Below are 20,161 nucleotides of genomic sequence, written 5' to 3'. Positions count from 1 at the left end.
AGGTATGCTCATCATAATACCTTCTAAGAAATATACATCAAACACTTACTATACACATATTGCTGGTTTGTTAAGGTCCATTTTTTTTAGCAGGCTTTGTTGGACTTATGAGCTTGTATTATTTTAGTCTCTTATAGAAAAAAATATTTTAATACTTTTTCTGAACAAATGCCAAAAATAATTTTGTGATGATGGAAGTAAGGCAAGTGATTTAATGTACAGAATTTCATTGTACTGGCCCTTTCCCCCTGCAACCATGTTTGTATTACTTAAATCACTGTATTTTTAAAAAATTATTTTTTACTGAGGTATAATTTACACATCATAAAATTCACTCATTTTAAGTGTGTGGCTCAATACTTTTCAGTAACTTTACAGAGTCATATAACCATCACCACAATCTAAGGGTTTGTTTTTCTTTTATAATTTTTTTTAAATGGTAAATTACAGTATTTTAAAGATTAAATAATTGGGCATTTTTTGGTCTCTTCAAAATCCCAGTTAGAAGCCCCCTCTCTTACCCTTGGCTTATTAATATGTTCTTAGTGGCATTTCATTTGGTGGTACTGGTGGCACAGTCAAACAGGACACTTGCATCTGAGTGAGCAGCCTGAGCAATAAGAAAGATGACAACTCTGTTGCTTTATGCAGATTGGCTGGACCCACCACTCTGGTGCTAGTGCTGGCTTGGTGGCAGAGGGAACAAGCGGGAAGTAGAAGAGGAAATGAGATGTGTGCGGAGTGGGAAGAGAGGACAGATTGGGGAGGGGAGGGAAAGTGGAAGACAAGGCAGACATAATGGGACAGCCCTTGTAGTTCTAGGAAGATGTGAAAAACTTGCTGTATTTTCTGAGTGAGAGCTTATTTGTTAAAACTCGAAAACAGAAAAAAAAAATGCCACCTGCGCCAGTTTACAGGAGCACTTTGGGCTTCCTTGTGTGTTCATTTTTCTCTTTCATATGTAATGTTTTGCCCCTTCTTTCTGTTTGAGTTTTAATTTTCTCACCTTCCCTGGTGGGTGCTTCCTCAGGCTGTGGTGTAATGTTACATGGTGTGGCTGAGTGAGCTAATATATTAGGGTGTTTCTGGAGCTTTCAGAGCACATAGGGGAGGAGGCATTGTTTGCCTTAGGGAGCTTCTATTCAAAAGGTCCTTAAACAGTGAATGATTCATGGGTTGTAAGCAGAAATAGAGAAGTAGAATTCCAAACTGCAGGTAAAGTTCAGATACTGTATCAGCCCATGGCCATTGCCATCAAAAAGGAGAAGCTGAATCATGACTTCCATTGTCATTTTAGCTTTATAGCAGGAGTTTCTTTAGGCTGTCAAGAGTTATGGCTCACTGGTGTATGCTTCCGGTTTTCTCAAAAAATGTGCTTGATTTTAATGCCAATGCAGAAAGATATCCCCTGCTGCCTAAGGCATTTTGCCCTATTTTAGCAATTGGAATCTAGCTTATGAAACAAGTGGTGAAAAAAAAGTATCTTAAAGTCTTCATGGTAGAATGGCACTAACTGAATGTATTTTCCATATCTCTGTCTCATGGAACTGTTCTTTGAATAGTTACAGATAATATTTCAATAATATAGAGAAATGGCAGAGTAAGAGCTTTAAAACTTGTTGAATGAATGAATGCGTGAGTAGAATGAATGATACCTGGTGCATGTGACTAAGTGTGGTCCTTTGTTTCAGTTGTTTTGAAGTTTTAATCAGCCATGGTTGAGTAAAACGGTGGAAAATGCCATAAGCATTTCTATCCTACTTTTTTTTTTTCCTGTCTTCCAAGTACTGCCATTTCTCACCACCCAGACAATCAAATTGTCTAAAATGTGACATGAGCTCTGTGTTTGGCACACAGTAAGTGCTCAGTATACATACATGGTCAGGTTGGCTTTAGGCGAACCTGAAGTCACAGTTACTGGCCATTTTATTGACTATGCCCTTCTATTCCTTCTATTACTTTCACAATCCCTTAAGAGTTTTACTTGCTTGAGAGAAAGAAACATTTTCTTCCACATTGGCAAGTATTATAAGGAGTAAGAGAATGGAATGGACATATCTGTAAATAGACTTTGGGATTGCTTCTTAAGCCCCTGCTTTGAAACTGAAACGCCTACAATTAAAAAAATGAAAAAGTATATAGTTTAATAGTCAGAGTCTATTAAAAGCTTAAGATTCGATGGTCTATTATTTGGAATTTTTCTTTCCATTAGTCATAGACACAAAATATACATTTCTATTAGGAAACCAAGAGTAAAAACATCACATTGTAGATAACTAATGTAAAGAAGTTTCCTTTTCCAGGTGGCCTCCCCACTTCCCTTACACAGCTCAGAGGTGGAAATAGTGGTCACCCTGGGTAATCTCAGTAACTGTTTATTTGAGGGTTTTGGAATGGGGACCAGGTGGTTCACAGAGAATTCCACATTGAACTGATAGCTCTTTGTATGTATTAAGCAGTGTAGTAGTTGAGCTTCATATTTTCCTCAAATAAGTGAAAAAAGTTAGCTAAATTTCTCAACTGAGATTAACCAAAATAAAACTCTTCAGGCATACAGAGGAGCGCCTGTTTCACAGTGGAGTTCCTTTGGTTCTTCATTCACTAAACTGAGTTGAAAGGAACCCAGTAAGACTGATTTTAAACCAAAATTGACTGTAGATACTAGAGTAGTCAAATGTATTTAATGGGAAATAATATTTATTTACTATTTGGAAGGGGGGTAATTCTTGTAAGTACTTCTGTGTCTAGATATAAATGAGTGCCCCCATATAGAGACTTCTGTGTTACTTTTTCTGTTACAAAAATTGCTAACATCAGTTCTTATTCTCACTGGAACTGAATTTGGATGGAGGGATTTTCCTGCACTGTCCATCCTAGTTTTTCTTTAAAAAATAAAAAAGTATCTTAAACTTTTGTGGGCTTTAGTTTTTCTGTTGGAATACCTGAAGTTCTTAAATTTGAATTCCACATTTTTGATCTCTTTCAAATATGCACCGCTTCATGATAGGAGTTAAAACACGAACAATTTGCACATTTTCAGAAGAAACATGTATGTTGTATTCTGTATGTCCTTCCGGTGTCTACGCTAACAAATAATCAGGAGAAAAATTAAAAATAATTACCTCCAGGAAGTAATTTTTAAAAATTTTAATGTAGATGGCAAAGAGAAAAGGGAGTGGGTACAAAGAAAGCAAGTGGGATGGGTTGTGTTTTGTTTGTTAGTACTAATAGCAGATGTGTGGTCAAAGTGTGCCATAACTTGAAAGTGAAATTTAAGCTGTTGTAAAGGAGCATTCTTCATGGGGTCACAGAGATGGTACCTGCAGTTGGATGCCCAGTGACTCCTCAGTTTTGTAGACCCAGATGTACCCTAGACATCTAGTCATCCCTCACCTCAAACTTGTATTGGAAATCTGGAGATCCCCCAAATGCTGTTTTGCATGTAATTGAAGTTAGAGGACATGTTAGGAAAAGCTGTTCTTGACTGAGTAGAAAACAAATAATTGTATTCTGTTTCTGATCTTCATTTATAGCACCAGCAACAAGTGGTGCAGGCTGTGGAACGGGCCAAGCAGGTGACCATGGCAGAACTGAACGCCATCATTGGGGTACGTGGCCTTTCCATTTTAGCTCTGAACTTCTGAACTTAGTGTTTGTCATCAGCTGTCTCACTCTTTCTTTTTACATTTTGTTCTGCCAAAGGGGCAAAAAGCAATAGATGACTACAAAATGAAATTATGCACTTTGCCTTCAATCTCCTGTGAAATTTGATGGCTGCCTCAGAAACGTTGGATCACATTCTCACCAATTTAAGTTGATGTGTTCATGAAAACTCTCCTCCAAGGAGACTGGATAGCTCTTTTTCATAATATTTCTTTTCTTTGCAATCAGCTTCTGTAGCTAACCTAGGCCAAAAAAAAGAGACATAGATTGCACTGATGTTAAAATGACCTGGTTTCTTTTCTCTTTCCTCAAATAATCACGTAGAGTATCTTACTGACATTTTCAGTGAGATGTATGTTTTCACATCTCCCCTTCTACTTACTCTTCCTTCCCCTGTCATGAGTGGCTCTTCCGGGTTAGTGTTCATTTGAAGTAGAAATAATAGATGAATTACACTTTTTAAAAAAATCAGTGGCCCATTTAGAAAATACTTCTTGGCAATAGTGGCATTAACGTTGCATAGAAATTGTGCTGGAATTCAAGGGTTTGGGCAGTCACTTCAACTCTGCTTATGTATATATATATTTTCTCAGATTAATGTAACAGGAAATAAAATCATGTGCTGAAACTTAGAAATAATAATAAAGGTGAGAAATTGTAGCTGTAAGGAGCATCATATTCACCTCTCTATTAATGCCTATTGTACAAGTAGTTCCTTGGGTTATTCTAATGGAGACACTACAACTGTATTTTCCTCTTTCTGTCCCCTCCCAAATACTTTCTTTTGTGTATAGATTATACACAAAAGTCTTTTTTTTTTTCTGTCAGTGTATCAAACACACTTTGAAATGCTAATTATTTCATTTACTTTCATTAAAATTCAAATTGCTGAGTGAAGATGTGGATAAGGGTCACCTGATAATCAATCTGAAGTGAAGATATTGCTTCAATTATTCCTCTGTCTTTTAACAAGGAAATCAGAACTCTGGGATCATTGCTGCTGATGTTGAGGGCACAGTAGTTTGATTGTAGCTTGTTTTTTAATGGGCTGTTTGATGCTCAATTTTGTGTCCCTCTGACCAAAAAAAAAAAAAAAAAAAAAAAAACTGGTAGGAAATTAGCAGACCTAATGAATGGAAAAGAGTGACCCTTATCTCCTCCGAAGTGCGCCTTGGAAAGAAGAGGCTGAATCAGAAGAAGCCATGTAGAATCATGAATAACGTTTATCATACATTTTCTGTGCTGGGTGGGAGTAGGGACGGATAGTAGAGATGAGTATATTTCACAATTGGTTTTTGTTTCCAAAAACTCCAGGGAACAGCAGTATATTAAGTTTTTTTGAATTTGAGAGAGCTTTAATTTTAAAGTTAAGTGTGTGTATTTATTTATTTATTTAAAACCAGCTGTGCCCACTTGAAGTTTGTGCACAAGTGCAGGTGTTGTACTCACTGTGGATATTTTTGTTACCAAATCTTCCAGGAGTCAGAAGGGATAGAACCTACATTTCTCTGCTGTCTATACTGTTTAACATGGAGAGAATGTGCAGAGTAATCCCTGATAGGAGAGGTTGCTGGATCATTTCTAGCTTAGTGTTTACTGTTTGTATGAATGGCTAAAATACAGATAGCCATCCTGCCTTACATCTGATTTACAGCCTTTTCTAGGAAAACAGAATGGGTTATTATATTATGTTTTCTTTTTTGAGTCTTTTAGTGACTGTACAGTGGAGAGATTAAGCTAAATAAAAAACACATTGTTTTTGTGTTGAATGTTGCTTAATATGAGGGAAGATATAAAATCATAACAAGTTCCCTTCCCTACATCACATCAAGAATATTTTTAATATTGTTATATATTTATTTCATTTTTATATATTTTATTTGGAATGGAATGGCAGATTGCCTTTTGTTGGGGGAATGAGGATTTATTAGACTGCAGCCAGGTTACTGACATATTGTGTTTATATGGATTTAATTATCAAATTAAAGCTAATTAAATTTTGTGACTTAAAACTTATTCAGAGGACTAACTCAGCAATACATGTTGTCAAAGCGGCACTGTGTGCTATCAGAGCAGCATATACTATAGTAGGATCTGATGGGAGTTCCAAACTCTTGTTATCCGAACAGAAAATGGAGTCAGAAATCACATAATCTGACTATTCTGGAGAACAGATTACAGAAATAGGAAAACAAACCCAACAGTTTTAGGGAACCACAAACCAAGTGAGAAGAAAAGAGCTCAGTTACAAACTCACTTGATGAATTTTTGCCGCTGAGGTTCTCTTCGTCTTTTTAGCCATGGTAGTGCCTTGCATCCATCAGTTTTTGGAGTTGGAACATTGCAGTATTTTAAAGGCACTTGCTGTTCTCTGTGCTTTGAGCATAGATGGCTGGATAAGGTGGTGGTATTTTGACCCACTACCAAAAACAATGAGGAGCCAGTTTTAGATTTTTGTTACTTGGTTTTTCGAATGTAGTCAGCAGTGATTTTCTACACTGAAGGAATGACAGTTTTCCTCTGAGAGGCAAAGACCGATCTAAGCCCCTGCAGACCCTCATTTATTTATTACTACATATGTGCCTATTTTATATGTATGCACACCATCCAGACAAGAGCAAATATTCCCAGATTTAATGAAATCTGATGAAGCACCTTTTTAACTCTGCAATATTATTCTACCTTCATTGGTAAATGAGCCAAACCAGTGATCCATGCAGTTTAAATGCAAAATGCTGAAGTGAGCCTGAAACCTGGAGAGGCGACTGTTCTCTTGACAATAAGCTAGTTGTGTTTAATGGAATGAAACACAGTTATAATGATTTCTTTCACAGGTCATGTTCAGTTTAAAACTGTTGATAGACTGAAATAAGTTAAATATCATTTATCTTTTATTTATAAGGAAGAAAACCAGGAAAATTCCTGTATTGTTTTCTGTAGTTGCTATTTTGTGTTTTGTTTTGAATTGGTGGTATTGCACATTTCCTTCAGGCCTTCCCCAAGTTCCCCCAGATGGGCCAGGGGAATGTTATGGATCTCATTTGATTTTGTCATGTGTCTTGCTAGCCACTGTGTTTTTAAATTAGAATCTCTGCGAGATCACACTGTTGGAACAACACACAAATTGTAGCTTTAAATCAGTAATATGATCTAATTAGAAATGATGTTTTCATTTCCTGTATTATTAAATTGAGTCATCTGACTATCTTAAAATGCTTTTTAAATCCATTATGCTATATAATCAGTACATGCTGTGTGAATGTGGTTATGCTTAATAAAGGAGGCTGACTTGGAACCTCATAAGAATTTCACCAAAGAAACTACCATTAAGAAAAAAAGTTTAGTCAGTGTGAATAGTGGAAAAGAAAATGTTTAGCTTATAAAAATAGACAATGTGGTTCCTTTGGAAACCCCCAACCCACTTTTTAAACCTAACTCTGAGGGAAAAAAAATGATAGAAATGTATGCATTTGGAAAAAAGCACCCCTCACCCCTGAAAAACCCTTAAGAAACAGGTATGCCATGGTGTTGTAGGAATTGCAGTTTAGCACAAGAAATGCTGAACCTCAATTTTTAGCAGTGACATTTTAATGATAGGAAGTCTGCAAAATTATTTGCCATCAATTGTGAAGGCAATAACAAGCCTTGGTGGTTTTTCACACTCTCTGTGTTAAGTGCTTTCAGAATGACAGCGTAAACTGTGTTAGAGAACTCCAAGGAAGTAAAACTGATTAAAATGTTCATGCTTGAATGGTGCTGATGGAATAGTTCATTTGGACTTTCTCTACCTCCTGCAGCTCAAGCTGAAATATTAAAATTCAGTGGATTTAAATCTCTTTCCTCTCAGCTCAGGAAAAAAACATTACATTTTAATAGGTTTTAAACCCATAATTCATTGGTTTGGAGCAGCACTATTAAATCTATTTAAATATTACTTGTATTACTAAGGAAATGATTTAAATGACATTGCCTTTACCATCCTATGTGTTTGAGTTAGTTTAAAAAAAGAAAGACAATACCTTTGGGGTCCTCCCCACCTTAGCATTTTGTTTTCTTGTCCTTGTCATATGATTGAACCTTAAATGTATGTGTGTGCGTGTGTGAGTGCGTGTGTGTGTGTGTCTGTGTGTGTGTATTCTACACTGAAATCCTGGCAAGAGGGTCTTGCAGTATAACTGTTTAAAAATGTATGTTTCTCCTTTTCCGTTATAGATATCAAAACTGCTATTTTACCTTTCAAAGGCATTTGGATGAGCCACCGTGGTCATTTTCCTTGTATTCTTTTTAAACAATTTAGCCATTAGGTGGAAAGGGAAAGATATAAATATGCAGGTATATATAAAAATGTGTGTGTGTGCTTCCCTCCATTACATCACAAGTGTAGGAAGTATACCCCTGTGGACACATGGCCTCCAATAACACATAATTTGAAATTAAGTGGAAAAATATGACCTCACGTTTTTTACCAAGGTATTCTCCTTCGTAAGCCCACCTTGTAGCCCTCAGTTTTTTTCTGTTTAGCCCTTGTCACTACAACATGCATCCCACAGCTTGACAGCACCTCCAGTCAGCCACACTGCGAAGTGCTTGCTTCCCCACAGTGCTTTGTGGGAGACCTTTGTGGGACTCCACCTTTCACTTCTACATGCACATCCTGGAAGAGTGCAGGAATTACAGCCGCATTGGGTAACCCTAAACCCCACAGGGAAACAGAGTGAGTGGAATGCTCCCTGCACTCTCCTGGGGGGACACCTGTTAGATGCCTTCTATACTACTACACAAAAGGTTGCAGTAGGATGGAGCTTCAGTTGCCCACAGTAGTGATAGGCTAGAGAATACATGTTTATTTGGAGTTTTCCCTCTTTCCGTGGTACACTTTTCGTAGGCCCCTACTCCTATTGTGTGATCGTTTCAAAATTACCTGCAGCCAAGCCCTGTCCCTCCACTTTCCCCACAGACACTTAGGATTTGATTTCATAGGCCTCAAGCTACTTAAGGGGGCTTTACAGTGTAGGTAGGTAGGTAATTGTAGTTGTGTACTAGAATCACGGCTCCTTTTCTGATGTGAGTTCTGTGCGTAAAACATATTCTTTAACAGCTCAGCTGTACAACTCAGCTTTCATGTTACTTTAAAAATATTTTTTAGTAAACTTACAGGTAAGCTGCTGTCTTGTTCTGCTTCTTGCAGCTGATTACTTTTGGTATTTTCTAGATGTATGTAATACAGAATGAAATTAAGAATGAGCTATAAAATAGATTTATCAGAGATTGTTATTTCAGCTTTGTTACTGTCTTTACTGAACAGTGTGCCTGGAGCTTAAAGGCTTTATAAAATATGCTGACTGGCTGCATCATGTACACACACAGCTTGCACAATGAGGAAAGGGGCTGGCTTGAAGATATACTCTGGTTTTTGTACTTGGAGGGCTTTACTCACCTGCTCTCATCAAATGATGGCAGGAAAACCAAAGCAGTTTTACATCACATTCTTCTTTATCTTCTGGGAGTATGCTTGCCCGTCACCCTTTTTCTTTTCTAAACTGGTTCATTTACCATGGAGCAGGGGACTACATTATTGAATGATGTATTCATAATCTAATCTTTCTGCTACAGTTTGATGAGGCTCTAAGAGGCAGTAATTTCCCTTCTCTCATAACAAAGACTCTCATATATTTAAGTAATTTTAAAATTCTGCCTGCACTTCAGAGACGCCCAAAAAAACACTAGGTAAAGAATAGGATTTCTGATTTGTGCTTGTGATGTTCTCTCAGTTATTTTCTATAACAAAGCTTCTCTGGGAGAAATTTCTAGAAGCCAGTCTATCCTCTCATCGCCAAAATTGGTACTAGCCAGCAGTGCTACAGTTTTTTCTTTCTGTTTGGAGCTGAGCCATCCTTTCCTTCTCCCCCACTGAATGCACTTCCATGCTGTAGAGTTGAGTACAGTGTTAGAAGAGTTGCAGAATGTGTCTGGGTAGATGTATCTGAGGAGGGATGCGGGCATTGGCTTCCACTGAGAAGAAAGTGGCTTTCCCAGATCCACAGAGCTTAGCAGGCTGAGCTTGTGCAGAGGTCTGAGGAAAACAGACTGAAACAGAGAATAAGGCAACCTGCAAGCTTGCAGTTCCAGAGTGTTACCTCTTTTTATAGGTTGTTTTCATTTGGTTTTGCATCTCCTTTTGTAATTCTCTGATGATTTCCTGCCAGCAGTGTTTCTACACACAGCATCACCAACTTTCATATAGTCAGAGACCTTTTTCCTGTGGTGGCGGACTGCTTTGTGCCCCTCAAAGTTGAGAGGGAGGGAGGAGGCATGGGCTGTGAGAGGCAGTCTCACACCAAACAAGCAACTAAAGGGTTAATGACTGTGGCTGAATGTCAAGCACTTAGGTGAGGTTTTTAAGGACTTTTGTTGCCTATTCTCAAAGCTCCCTAAGAAACCAGTTTGGGGATCCTACTACCCCAAAATGCATTTGTGGCCTTAAGTGTTGTCCTTAAGACTTTTTTCAAAAGGTTAGAACTCTTTAGTGAATAGTAACTAAGAGTTATTTAGTGATTATATCTACTCATTCATTCATTCAGTAAATATTTGAATACTTTCACCAATATCCTATTAAAGGGGCATATTTTATTTTCATTTTGAATGATATTTTAAGTTGTCTTCTGAAATGTATTCTGAAATGATCCTCAAGTTACATTTAAATCATTCTATTAAAATTTTGGTAGTTGTAAGCTTTCTGGTATTGCATTGTACTATACATAATTAACTTTTCATTAACACATTTAAATTTCAATAAAACTAGTTTCCATGGATAACAGAGTAAAGAGAAACAGTTAATAGAAAAACATAAGAATGAGGCTGCATCCCTTTACAAATCCGTATTTTTTTAAATATTTGCAGATACTGTTTCAGATATTTGGGATTAGGAATTCAGAGATTCATTATTGATATTCTCTATTCCTTTATATCAGGTTTATTGAGATATAATCTACAAAAAGTAAAATTTGCCCTTTCCAGGGTATAGGTCTTTGAGTTTTGACAACCGAATACAGTTGTGTAACTGCCACCACAATGAAGATACAGGATAATTCCCCCACCCAATCCCTTGTTACTCTTTGTAGTCATTTTTTTCTATCCCAGCCCCTGAAAACAACTGAAAATGTTTCTTTTCCCAAAGTGAGCCTTTTTGACAATGTCATATATATGGAATTATATGTCATGTGGCCTTCTGAGTTTTCTTCTTCACTTAGCATAAGGCATTTGTGATTTGTCCATGTGGTTGCTCATATCAGTATTTAGTGCTTTTGTATTGCAGAATCATGTTCTATTATATGGATATACCAGTTTATCTGCTCACTCCTTAAAGGACAGGTGGGTGAATAAAGCCCCAAGAAACATTCTTATATGGATATTTTAAATAAGTGAATGTAAGTTATATCTTTTGAGTGTATTGCCTAGAAGTTGGATTGCTGAGTTATATGATAAGTGTATGTTTAACTTTCCAAGTAACTGACATACTGTTTTTCAAAGTGATTCTACTATTTTGCAGTTTCACTAATATAATATACATGAGAAAATGTTTCCTCTACATCTTTGTCTGCACTTGGAATTATAGGTTTTTCTGGGGTTCTTTTAGCTATCCTAATAGGTGCATAGTAGTACTTACTGCATTTTTTATGCATTTTCATAACAATGATGTTAAGTGTCTTTTTGTATACTTATTTGTTATCACAATCTTTTCTGATACAATATCTATTCAAATCTTTGCCTCTTTTTTTCATGAGTCAGTTTTATTACTGAGTTTTAAGAGTTCTTCAGTTTTCTGGATATGTTTTTTATGTATTTTGTAATTCTCCCAGTTTATAGTTTAATATTGTCAAAGTTCAACATAGGCACTTTTTTCCTTTATGGACTTAATTTTGGTGTTGTCTGTAAGTAATCTTTCTTAACTCAAGACCACAGACATGTTCTTCTAGGTTTTCTTGTAGAAGTTTTATATTTAGGCCCCTATTAAGTTTAATTTTTGTTTATGGTATGATATATGCGTTAAGTTGAGGGTTATTTTTTTTCTACATGGACAGGGATTCAGCTTTTCTAGCACTATTTGTTGAAAACGACTATCCTTTCTCCATTGATTTGTCTTTGCACCATTGTTGAAGATCAATTAACTGTATATGTATTGGTCCATTTCTGGACTGCTCCAATCAACTGTTGGCTGTCTCTTTTGCTAGTGCCATATGTCTTGATGACTATAGCTTTCATAATTGATATTCTCCATTCCATTTTGTGCTTGTTCTTTCTGTTCTTACTTGCCCTTTGCAGTATTCTTCAGCACTTCAGGTCTTTATCATCAGTATCCTAAAGACTGGCTGATGGATGAAGGGAAAGGATCTATGCTCAATATAAACACTTTCTGTCATCAGAAATGGTGTCTACTCTGCCTCCTAACATTTCTCTCAAGGTTGAGTGCATTTCTGTTTCCTCCTAGTCCAAATAATGCCTTTAGCGAGACTCTTCCAGCTCCTCCTGATAGGGTACCTTGTTTCTGCATTTGTCTTTGTATATTTCATTCTACACACAACAGCCCGAGTGACCTTCTTATAAAATAGAAATAGGATCTATTGGTCTTCTGCTTAAAACCACAATGAGTGTGGTGGCACTGCCTATATATAGTCTCATATACTCGGAAGGCTGAGATTACAGGATCACTTGAGCACAAGAGTTCAAGACTAGCCTGGGCACAGGACTTCATTTCTAAAAAATATATTTAAAAAAAAAAAGCAAATGAAAAATTCCGCAAAACCTGATGGCTGCTCCTTTTATTTAGAAAAAAGTCTGAATTTCTGACCACAGCCTACAAGATTCTTCATGAGCTGACCCCTCTTTCACCGGCCTTTCTACTGTCACATACCACTCATGTTCTTCATTCAGCTATGCTTGAGTCACATTGGCCCTTTTCTTCTGTCCCTGGGTCACTCTAAATGCGATCTCAACTGAGGGTTTGTGCACCAGCTCCTCTGTCCTGTGGACTGCCCATCCTCTAGATCCTAGAGTGATCTTCCTTATGCCCCTTTTCAGTGTGTCAGCTCAGATGTTATCTCCTGAGGAAGGACTTCCTTGGCTGGCACTCTTTTTACATAGGGCTGCTTCTAATTCATTCTCTGTCCCATTAGCCTGTTTTATTTTCCTCATAGCACTTACCATTTGCTCTGCGTCACTTTCCTTTGACTAGCTGCTGAAATCTGATTCACTTTTATAGCCATGAAGCCTAGAACGATAGGTATCTCCTAGTTTTCAATAGATAGTTGTATGATATATATTCAGTAACTGTTTGTTTAATAAATATGCAGTAATTTGTTCATAATAAATTTCAGTAGATGTTTGTTAAATACTGTACTCTGGGATAGTTTCTCATTTGGATATTCCTCCTACAGTTTTGAGCCAAGATGGAGAAGGAAGCACATGGACTGGTAGAAAATTCACAGTTCTGGGTTTCACTTATTGTCTGATATTAGGAATTTCATTGATGTTTTCTCATCGGTAAAATGCAAGGCTGGAGCTGATAGCCATTTAAAGTGCTGTCTAGTCTGATGTTGAATGATTGTATAAGCCTATTTGTTTTGATGATTATGGACTTTTATTTTAAAACTTGGGGTCCTTTTGTATCACAGTTATTTTTCTAGGTTCATTGCCTCCCTAGGCTTGTATTTTTTTCCTAAAAAAGGTAACTAAATATAGTAAAAGTTACAGAATATTCGCTCTATGTCAGGTACTGTGCTAAGCATTTACATGCATTATTTTGTCTAATCTTCACTTCAACCGCACGTGGAAGGAAATACTGTTCCAGCTTTACAAATATGAAACCAGGGCTTTGAAGAGGTGAGTTGTTTTCTGAAGGCCACACAAAGAGGAGTTGCAGAACTGGGATCCAAACTCAACCTGACTTCCGAGCTCACACGTTTAACCATTATGCCACACTTGTCTCTTATTTGTTCTCTTGACTCTGTTCTTTCTTTCACACTGGGATCAATAATCTCTTTATCTTGAGATCCACTGATAGGATTGTCTAACCAGAGCTTAGTGTTGGAAGGAAAATGGAAACTGCGTATGCCGGGTGCACATACCAAGTGGTTAGCCTAAACTGTCTGATTTATATTAATTCCACAGATCAGTTGGATACTCTTGATTCATACAATGTTGCTTCCTGTCTGTTTTATTTTACTCCTATGTACAAGAATTGAAAGTTGTTATAAACACATCTATTAAGGCAGTGTTTTAACCCAATGTCCTTGGATCTTCTGGAATTTCATGTTTGGGCATTGGGCTGTCAATTAGCTGCCTCAAATGTTTGCAGAATTGTGTGTGTGTGGGTGGGGGCATGTAGGAGTGGAGTATGTATAGTTTTTGGAAAATAGTGTCCACAAAGGGTCTGTGACATGAACAAGTTTGAACCCATGCCTTATTATAATAGGGCTGTGCAAGATCCTTATATGAAATAGTAAAATATCACGTGAGGTGCATATAGACAAAAAACGTGTTTGCTCGTAGCAGCGTAAGGACACATTGTAAGGTGGTTGTTCAGAAACTTGGAAATCAGGAGTTTACATGGGAGGGTTTCTTGATTAAGAACTGTTGTTGTTACTCTAATCGCAGGCAGTAGTAGATGAGGCAGGGGACATGACTGGTGGTGAAGGCCACAAAGCGGTAAGCAATTTAGAACTCATGGGATTGCCATTATTTTGTGGGGAGGCCTATCTTTGAATTTGCTTCATTCCTTTATGATAAGCTGTGTACTTCTTCTCTGCTTCCATTTCTACATCTTGAGAGAAGCTTGTCTGCTGACTTGTGAAAAACAAATATTTCATGGGATATAGTAATACTGCCAACTTAAAAAAATGATTTTAACTAGTTAGAGGTAACCGTGCCTTTGACCTCAACCTCTTAAGAAAAACTCAAAATGGTATGTACATTCTTGAATCCTTTTTAAGGCAGCTCCATGGCTAGTCTGCTGCTTGTGAGTGTCATGCTTTTTCTTTTGGTAGATTCATAAAAATGGTGAGTGTTTATCTTTGCTCAGGTTGTCTTCTGTGACCATCAGGGGCAGTGCCACTATGGTCCCAAAGCAAAGTGGAAGTAATGTTATTTTTTTTCTTTATTTCCCTAGAGTGTTTCTGGGTTGACTCAAAGCGATTTGTAGACACAGCTCTGCACAAATTAATATCTGGGAGAAGAAACTGTTGAGAGGAAAAAACAGTTTAAGTTGCGATCTACTTGGATTGAAAGCTCAGAGGTTGTTCTTGGGTTTCTTTCAGGTAATTGCTTCAGAATGACCTCTGAGCAAAGATAGATGTCGAGGCAGGCTTTGTTGTTTGTTGGTTCTCCTTGCAGGTGGAGGCTACCTTCTGCTATGAAAGCCAGAGCATTCCAGGTGCTCTTTCTAGCCTTCCTTACAGATGAACTGTGGGCATGTGACCCTATCCAGGTCAGTGAGATATAAAGAGATGTGGTTTACTTCTTAACAGAAACCCATGGAGAGAGAATTAATCCTGCTTTCTGCATTTTAATATGGTTGTATGAAGACATGAGGTAATTTGCGGAGCTGTGGCAGCCATCTTGTGATGGGTGAGGATGGAATATGAGGGAGCCTACATGAATCAGGGACCCAGAGCTTTGATAATGTTAACTCATCCATCCAATCCTGGACTTGTAGTGTGAGAAATAAAATTCCCTTTAAAAAATATTCAGGCAATTTTTGGGTATTCTGTTCCTTGCAGAGAACTACCTTAACTCAGATATACAGTTAGATACCATATGATGATATTTCAGTCAAGGCAGACCACATATATGACAATGCTCTCATAAGATTATAATAGAGCTGAAAATATTTTATTCCCTACTGACAGTGTAGCTGTCATAACACCATAGCAAATTACTTTTTAAATAAATTTTGTGTAGCAATGCAGAGTAATTGTAAAGTCTGTAGTGGTGTTCATTCATGTCCTAGGCCTTCACATTTACTCGCCACAGACTCATTCAGAGCAAATTCCAGTCTTGCCAGCTTCATTTATGATAAGTGCTTTATATAGGTGTACCATTTTTTATCTTTTATACTGTATTTTTACTGTACCTCTTCTGTGTTTAGATGTGTTTAGTTACACAAATACTATTGTGACACAGTTGCCTATAATATTCAGTCCAGGAACATGCTTACAGGTTTGTAGCCTACAGTTAATAGGCCATATTGCATAGCTTATGTGTATAGTAAGCTATACCATCATCAGATATACTCTGTAATTGTACAATAATGAAATTGCCTAAAGACTCATTTCTCAGAATATCCCTATTAAGTGGTATATGACTCTCTCTATATATATTTCTGTGGTGTATGACTATATATATATATTTCTATATGTATATATATTTCTATGTTAATGTCATGACTTATATATATCAAAATATTGGCAAGAACCTGAACATCCAATACTGGGGGATTTAATACTTAAGTGAACTCTTAAGTGAACTCAGGTATCTGTACAATGGCATACTATGTAGCTGTTAGAAATGATGTAGTCAAGGTACTGCTTAGGGAAAATGTTCTTGGTACGTGGTACATAGGAAAAGAAGAAACAGGTTAAATTACAAGATAGTTTGATGTTATTTTTGTTAAAAATGCTAACATGGATTAAAAAAATACTGGGTGGACTCACCATGATATTAGTAGTTTTCTTTGGCTGGTAGGATTATGTGTGGCTTTTAATTGTTTTTTTTTTCACTCTGCTGATCTTCATTTAACATGTAAGTTTCTAATCTGAAAAAAAGTTAGAAGATAAAATTCTATTCATATGGCCATTCCTTCTCTCTTCTGCCCATCTGAATAAAGGGTATGACTATCTACCTTGTTACTTATGTTCCAGCTTTCCAGGATATCCTGAATTCCTCCCCTTAGTCTCACTCCGCCTTCTTCCATAACCAGGTCTTTTTCTCATCTCCTTCTGTGCTTTGCACCTTGTACTGCCACAACTCTCATTCATTATTTTCTTGTTTGATCCCTCTGCATTACCTACTAGCTGGTCTCCTGCCTTTCATTTTTGCCACTCTCAGATTCAGAAAAATTATCATTTTTTAATATTCCAGGTTAAAATACTTATTAGTCTTTATACAGGCCAGTTTAAGCTGGTTTACACACTCAAGCTTAAAATACTTGTTAGTCCTATTTATATAGGTCAGTGAAATAGAATAAAATACTAAGAAATAGATTCACTTGTATCTGTCAGAATGGACAAGCAGATCAGTGGGGAGAGAGATGGAAGCTAGTAAAAAGATAGAACTTTCAAAGTTTAAAAAAATAACAGGAGAAATCTTTTTTTTTTCTTGGAGTAGGATTTCTTAAAAGGGTCACAGAAATCTCAACCTGTAAGAAAAAGATTGATAGTATTTATTACTCAGTTGAAATGAAAAACATCTGTTCATCGAAAGATACTTTAAAGAAAATGAGAAGACAAGCCAGAAACTGGGAGAAGTTACTTGCAACACATGTAACCAAAAAGTGATTATGATCCAGATTTATACCAGTTAAAGAGCAACTAAAAGTTCAGCTTAAAAAACAAAACCAAAACCCAAAACCCCATCATAGCCTAGAGCCCTCATTATTCTTAAATGAAGGTCAAAAACCCTTAGTGTGCACAGTCTTTCTCAGAATATATTCATACTCTACCCGACTTCCCCATTGCTAACTGGATTCTCACTAGGCTTCCTTTTTCTTCACTGGTCACAGCAAGTGCCTGTCTTGTTCTGGATCTTCTCAGCTGCTTTTTTCTTGCTTCTGATTCTCCCAGCTCTCTGCAAGGTGCTGTCATTGGCATCCTGCAGGTCTCAATTCAAAGGTTATTTCCCCAGAGGATCTGTGTCCATTTATTTTTATGAATGAATGATTGTTTACTCTTTCCTCCCTAGTTGAGAAAGGGTCCTAATGGGGTAGCAGGTACATCACTGGACTAAATGGTAGAGGCTTGTGCTCCATTTCTTGATGGTAATACCATCTCCCACTGACTCTCTCACCTAGGAGATCACACATGTGAGTGTTGGCTGTATTAATGTCCTTTAGGTTGTAGCTCCAGAGACTCATAAGTGTACAGTGAAGTCCATTCAGTGGGTCATAGTGGAATTTTTTTTTAATTACAAAGGGTATAGAAGACAATAGAGAATATAGAGTATGTTGTACATAGTAGTGTTTGGTAAACTTTGTTCATTCACGTGTATATTCTATGCAGACACATACACCTATGCACATAGACACACACATATAAACTGTGATCAAAATTTTGGAAAATAGGCCTCCTAGATAACATCTGAGGTTCATTCCACCTCTAATGTTCTAAGATCAAATGTAGGATTACTGAACAACCTAAAGTAGATAGGCTTTTTAAATGCTGCTTTACTTAAAAAAAAAAAAAAAAAAGAGAGAGAGAGAGATGGAGTCCGACTGTGTTACCCAGGCTGGAGTATAGTGGCTGTTCATAGGTGTAACCAAAGTGTACTACAACCCCAAATGCCTGAGCTCAAGCGACACTACTGCCTCAGCCTCCTGAGTACCTGGGATTACAGGCACATACATGCCACTGTGCCTGGCTCAGCTTTACTTTTTTTTTAAGAACTCCGTACTAACTAAAGAAAGTTTTTCTGAGTACAGTCCTTAGCTTGGTGACTTTAAAGACTAAAACTCACAAAACGGAACCATTGGTACCAGTAAGATGATAAAGACTCTAAAAATTTTCCTTAAGTAGCTTAAACAAGCTTCCGGGAAATTGTATTTCCGTTATTAATTTGCTTAGATATTAATAACAGAATCTACTAGTAAACTTTGGGTCAATTCATAAATTGTGCTAACAGGATCACTAATGGGAAAGTTAATAAATCAGGGTTTTTGTATTTTTCCCCTTCCTTTCTTGCCATTATTACTTCATGAGTTAAACTACAAGTTAGGACAGTGGAGCCACTGGCACAGATCTCATGATTTGCTTGCTTTGCTTGTTACTTGCCATACTCTGAAACCAAGCCCAGGGATTTGGAGGACTACGGAGATCTGTGGTTTGTTTAGCTTGAGAAACTCATCCTTTCAGTTATAATCTTACTTGGATTGCTCTAAATGCATGTCTTCTCCCTGTAGTAAATCTCATGTAAGTCATCAGAAATGAGTTACGGTTAAGCTTAGCTTGAAAAGTTTCTTCCTTTGTTCTTTTTATTCTTGCTCCTTTCCGTATATTCACTTAACGTTTAGCTTTTTCTGGAGATATTTGTTGAAGCAAGAATTCTCATCTTTTGGAAAGAAGGGCACGTCTTATTTCCCCAGCCTCTACAACTACAGGGAAGTTGAATGAATCTTAAAGCATATTTACTTTACTTTGATGATGAATGTACTCATCACCTAGGTTTACCAGTTAACATGTTGTCACTTTTGTTTTCTGTCTCTGTTTATATACTCATACAAATACATGTGCACTTTTTGAATGTGCTGAACTGATTGAAAGTAAAAGGCAATCATCATATTTCACCTCCTAATACTTCGATGTGCTTCCACTATGAACAAGGACATCTTCCTGTTATAAGCACAATACCCTTAACACATTCCTATACCAGTGGTACAGTTTACAATCATATTTCTCCAGTTGTCCACAAAATGTCCTTAATAGTACTTTTTTCTTAGTAGCATTTTTTTTTCAATCCAGGATTCAATATAAAAATTCTGTTTGCTGTCCTGTCTTTTTACTCTTTTTTAAATCACAATACCCCAAACTATTTTGCTTTAAGATGTTGGCATTTTGAAGATTCCAGGCCAATTTTGTGGCATCTTCCACAATCTAGATTTGTCTGATTGTTTCTGATTGTTTTCTCAAGTTTAGATTTAGGTTAAGTGTTTTTAGTAGGACTACTAACTAGGTGATGTGTATTACCAGTTGTATCACATACTGGTAAAGCTAGGTGATCTGTGGGGTGATACTCGGACACTATGAGTAACCTGTTCCCCTGCAACTTTTTAACTAGTGGTTGTAATATTGATGGTTGAGTCCATCCTGCATTAGTTAATACATTTGACATGGTGAAATGATAAATTTTAAGTTATTTCTTTCCTTTCAAATTAATATTCTGTAAAGAAAAGCTTTTCCTGTTTTCTCTTCTCCTTTCTCCCTCACTCTCTGTGCAAATAAGAATGTGGACTTCTGGTACCTTTCCTTAATACTAGCAGTCACCATTTATTGTTTATTATTTGCCAAGCACTGTGTGATATGGTTTGGCTGTGTCCCCACCAAATCTCATCTTGAATTATAGTTTCCACAAACCCCACATGTAGTGGGAGGGACCTGGTGGGTGGGAGATAATTGAATCAGGGGAGGGGCAGTATCCCCCGTGCTATTCTTGCGATGGTTAGTTCTCTTGAGATCTGTTGGTTTTATAAGGGGCTTCCTCCTTCACTCGGCTTTCATGCTTCTCCTTCCTGCTG

The 20,161-nt window shown here is 37.1% G+C and overlaps 1 protein-coding gene across 5 annotated transcripts in view; it reads left to right on the top strand.

The window, feature by feature from the left end:
* Positions 1-20,161, top strand: part of TLE4 (TLE family member 4, transcriptional corepressor) — a 148,736-nt gene that overhangs the window by 47,027 nt on the left and 81,548 nt on the right. For 3 of the 5 annotated variants that reach the window (XM_012464242.3, XM_012464245.3, XM_012464241.3), the window contains exon 6: positions 3,534-3,608. The exons of the other annotated variants lie outside the window; for them this stretch is intronic. In XM_012464242.3, the coding sequence (XP_012319665.1) occupies positions 3,534-3,608 (75 nt within the window). The remainder of the gene's footprint in view (positions 1-3,533; positions 3,609-20,161) is intronic. 5 annotated transcript variants of the gene reach the window in all.

Source organism: Aotus nancymaae, unplaced genomic scaffold (genome assembly GCF_030222135.1).
Source record: "Aotus nancymaae isolate 86718 unplaced genomic scaffold, 86718_ANA_hifiasm-v0.15.2.pri h1tg000041l, whole genome shotgun sequence".
NCBI classification, from domain to species: Eukaryota; Metazoa; Chordata; class Mammalia; order Primates; family Aotidae; genus Aotus; species Aotus nancymaae.
The sequence above is the reverse complement of the archived record's forward strand: the minus strand, read 5'-3'. Positions and strand labels throughout refer to the sequence as shown.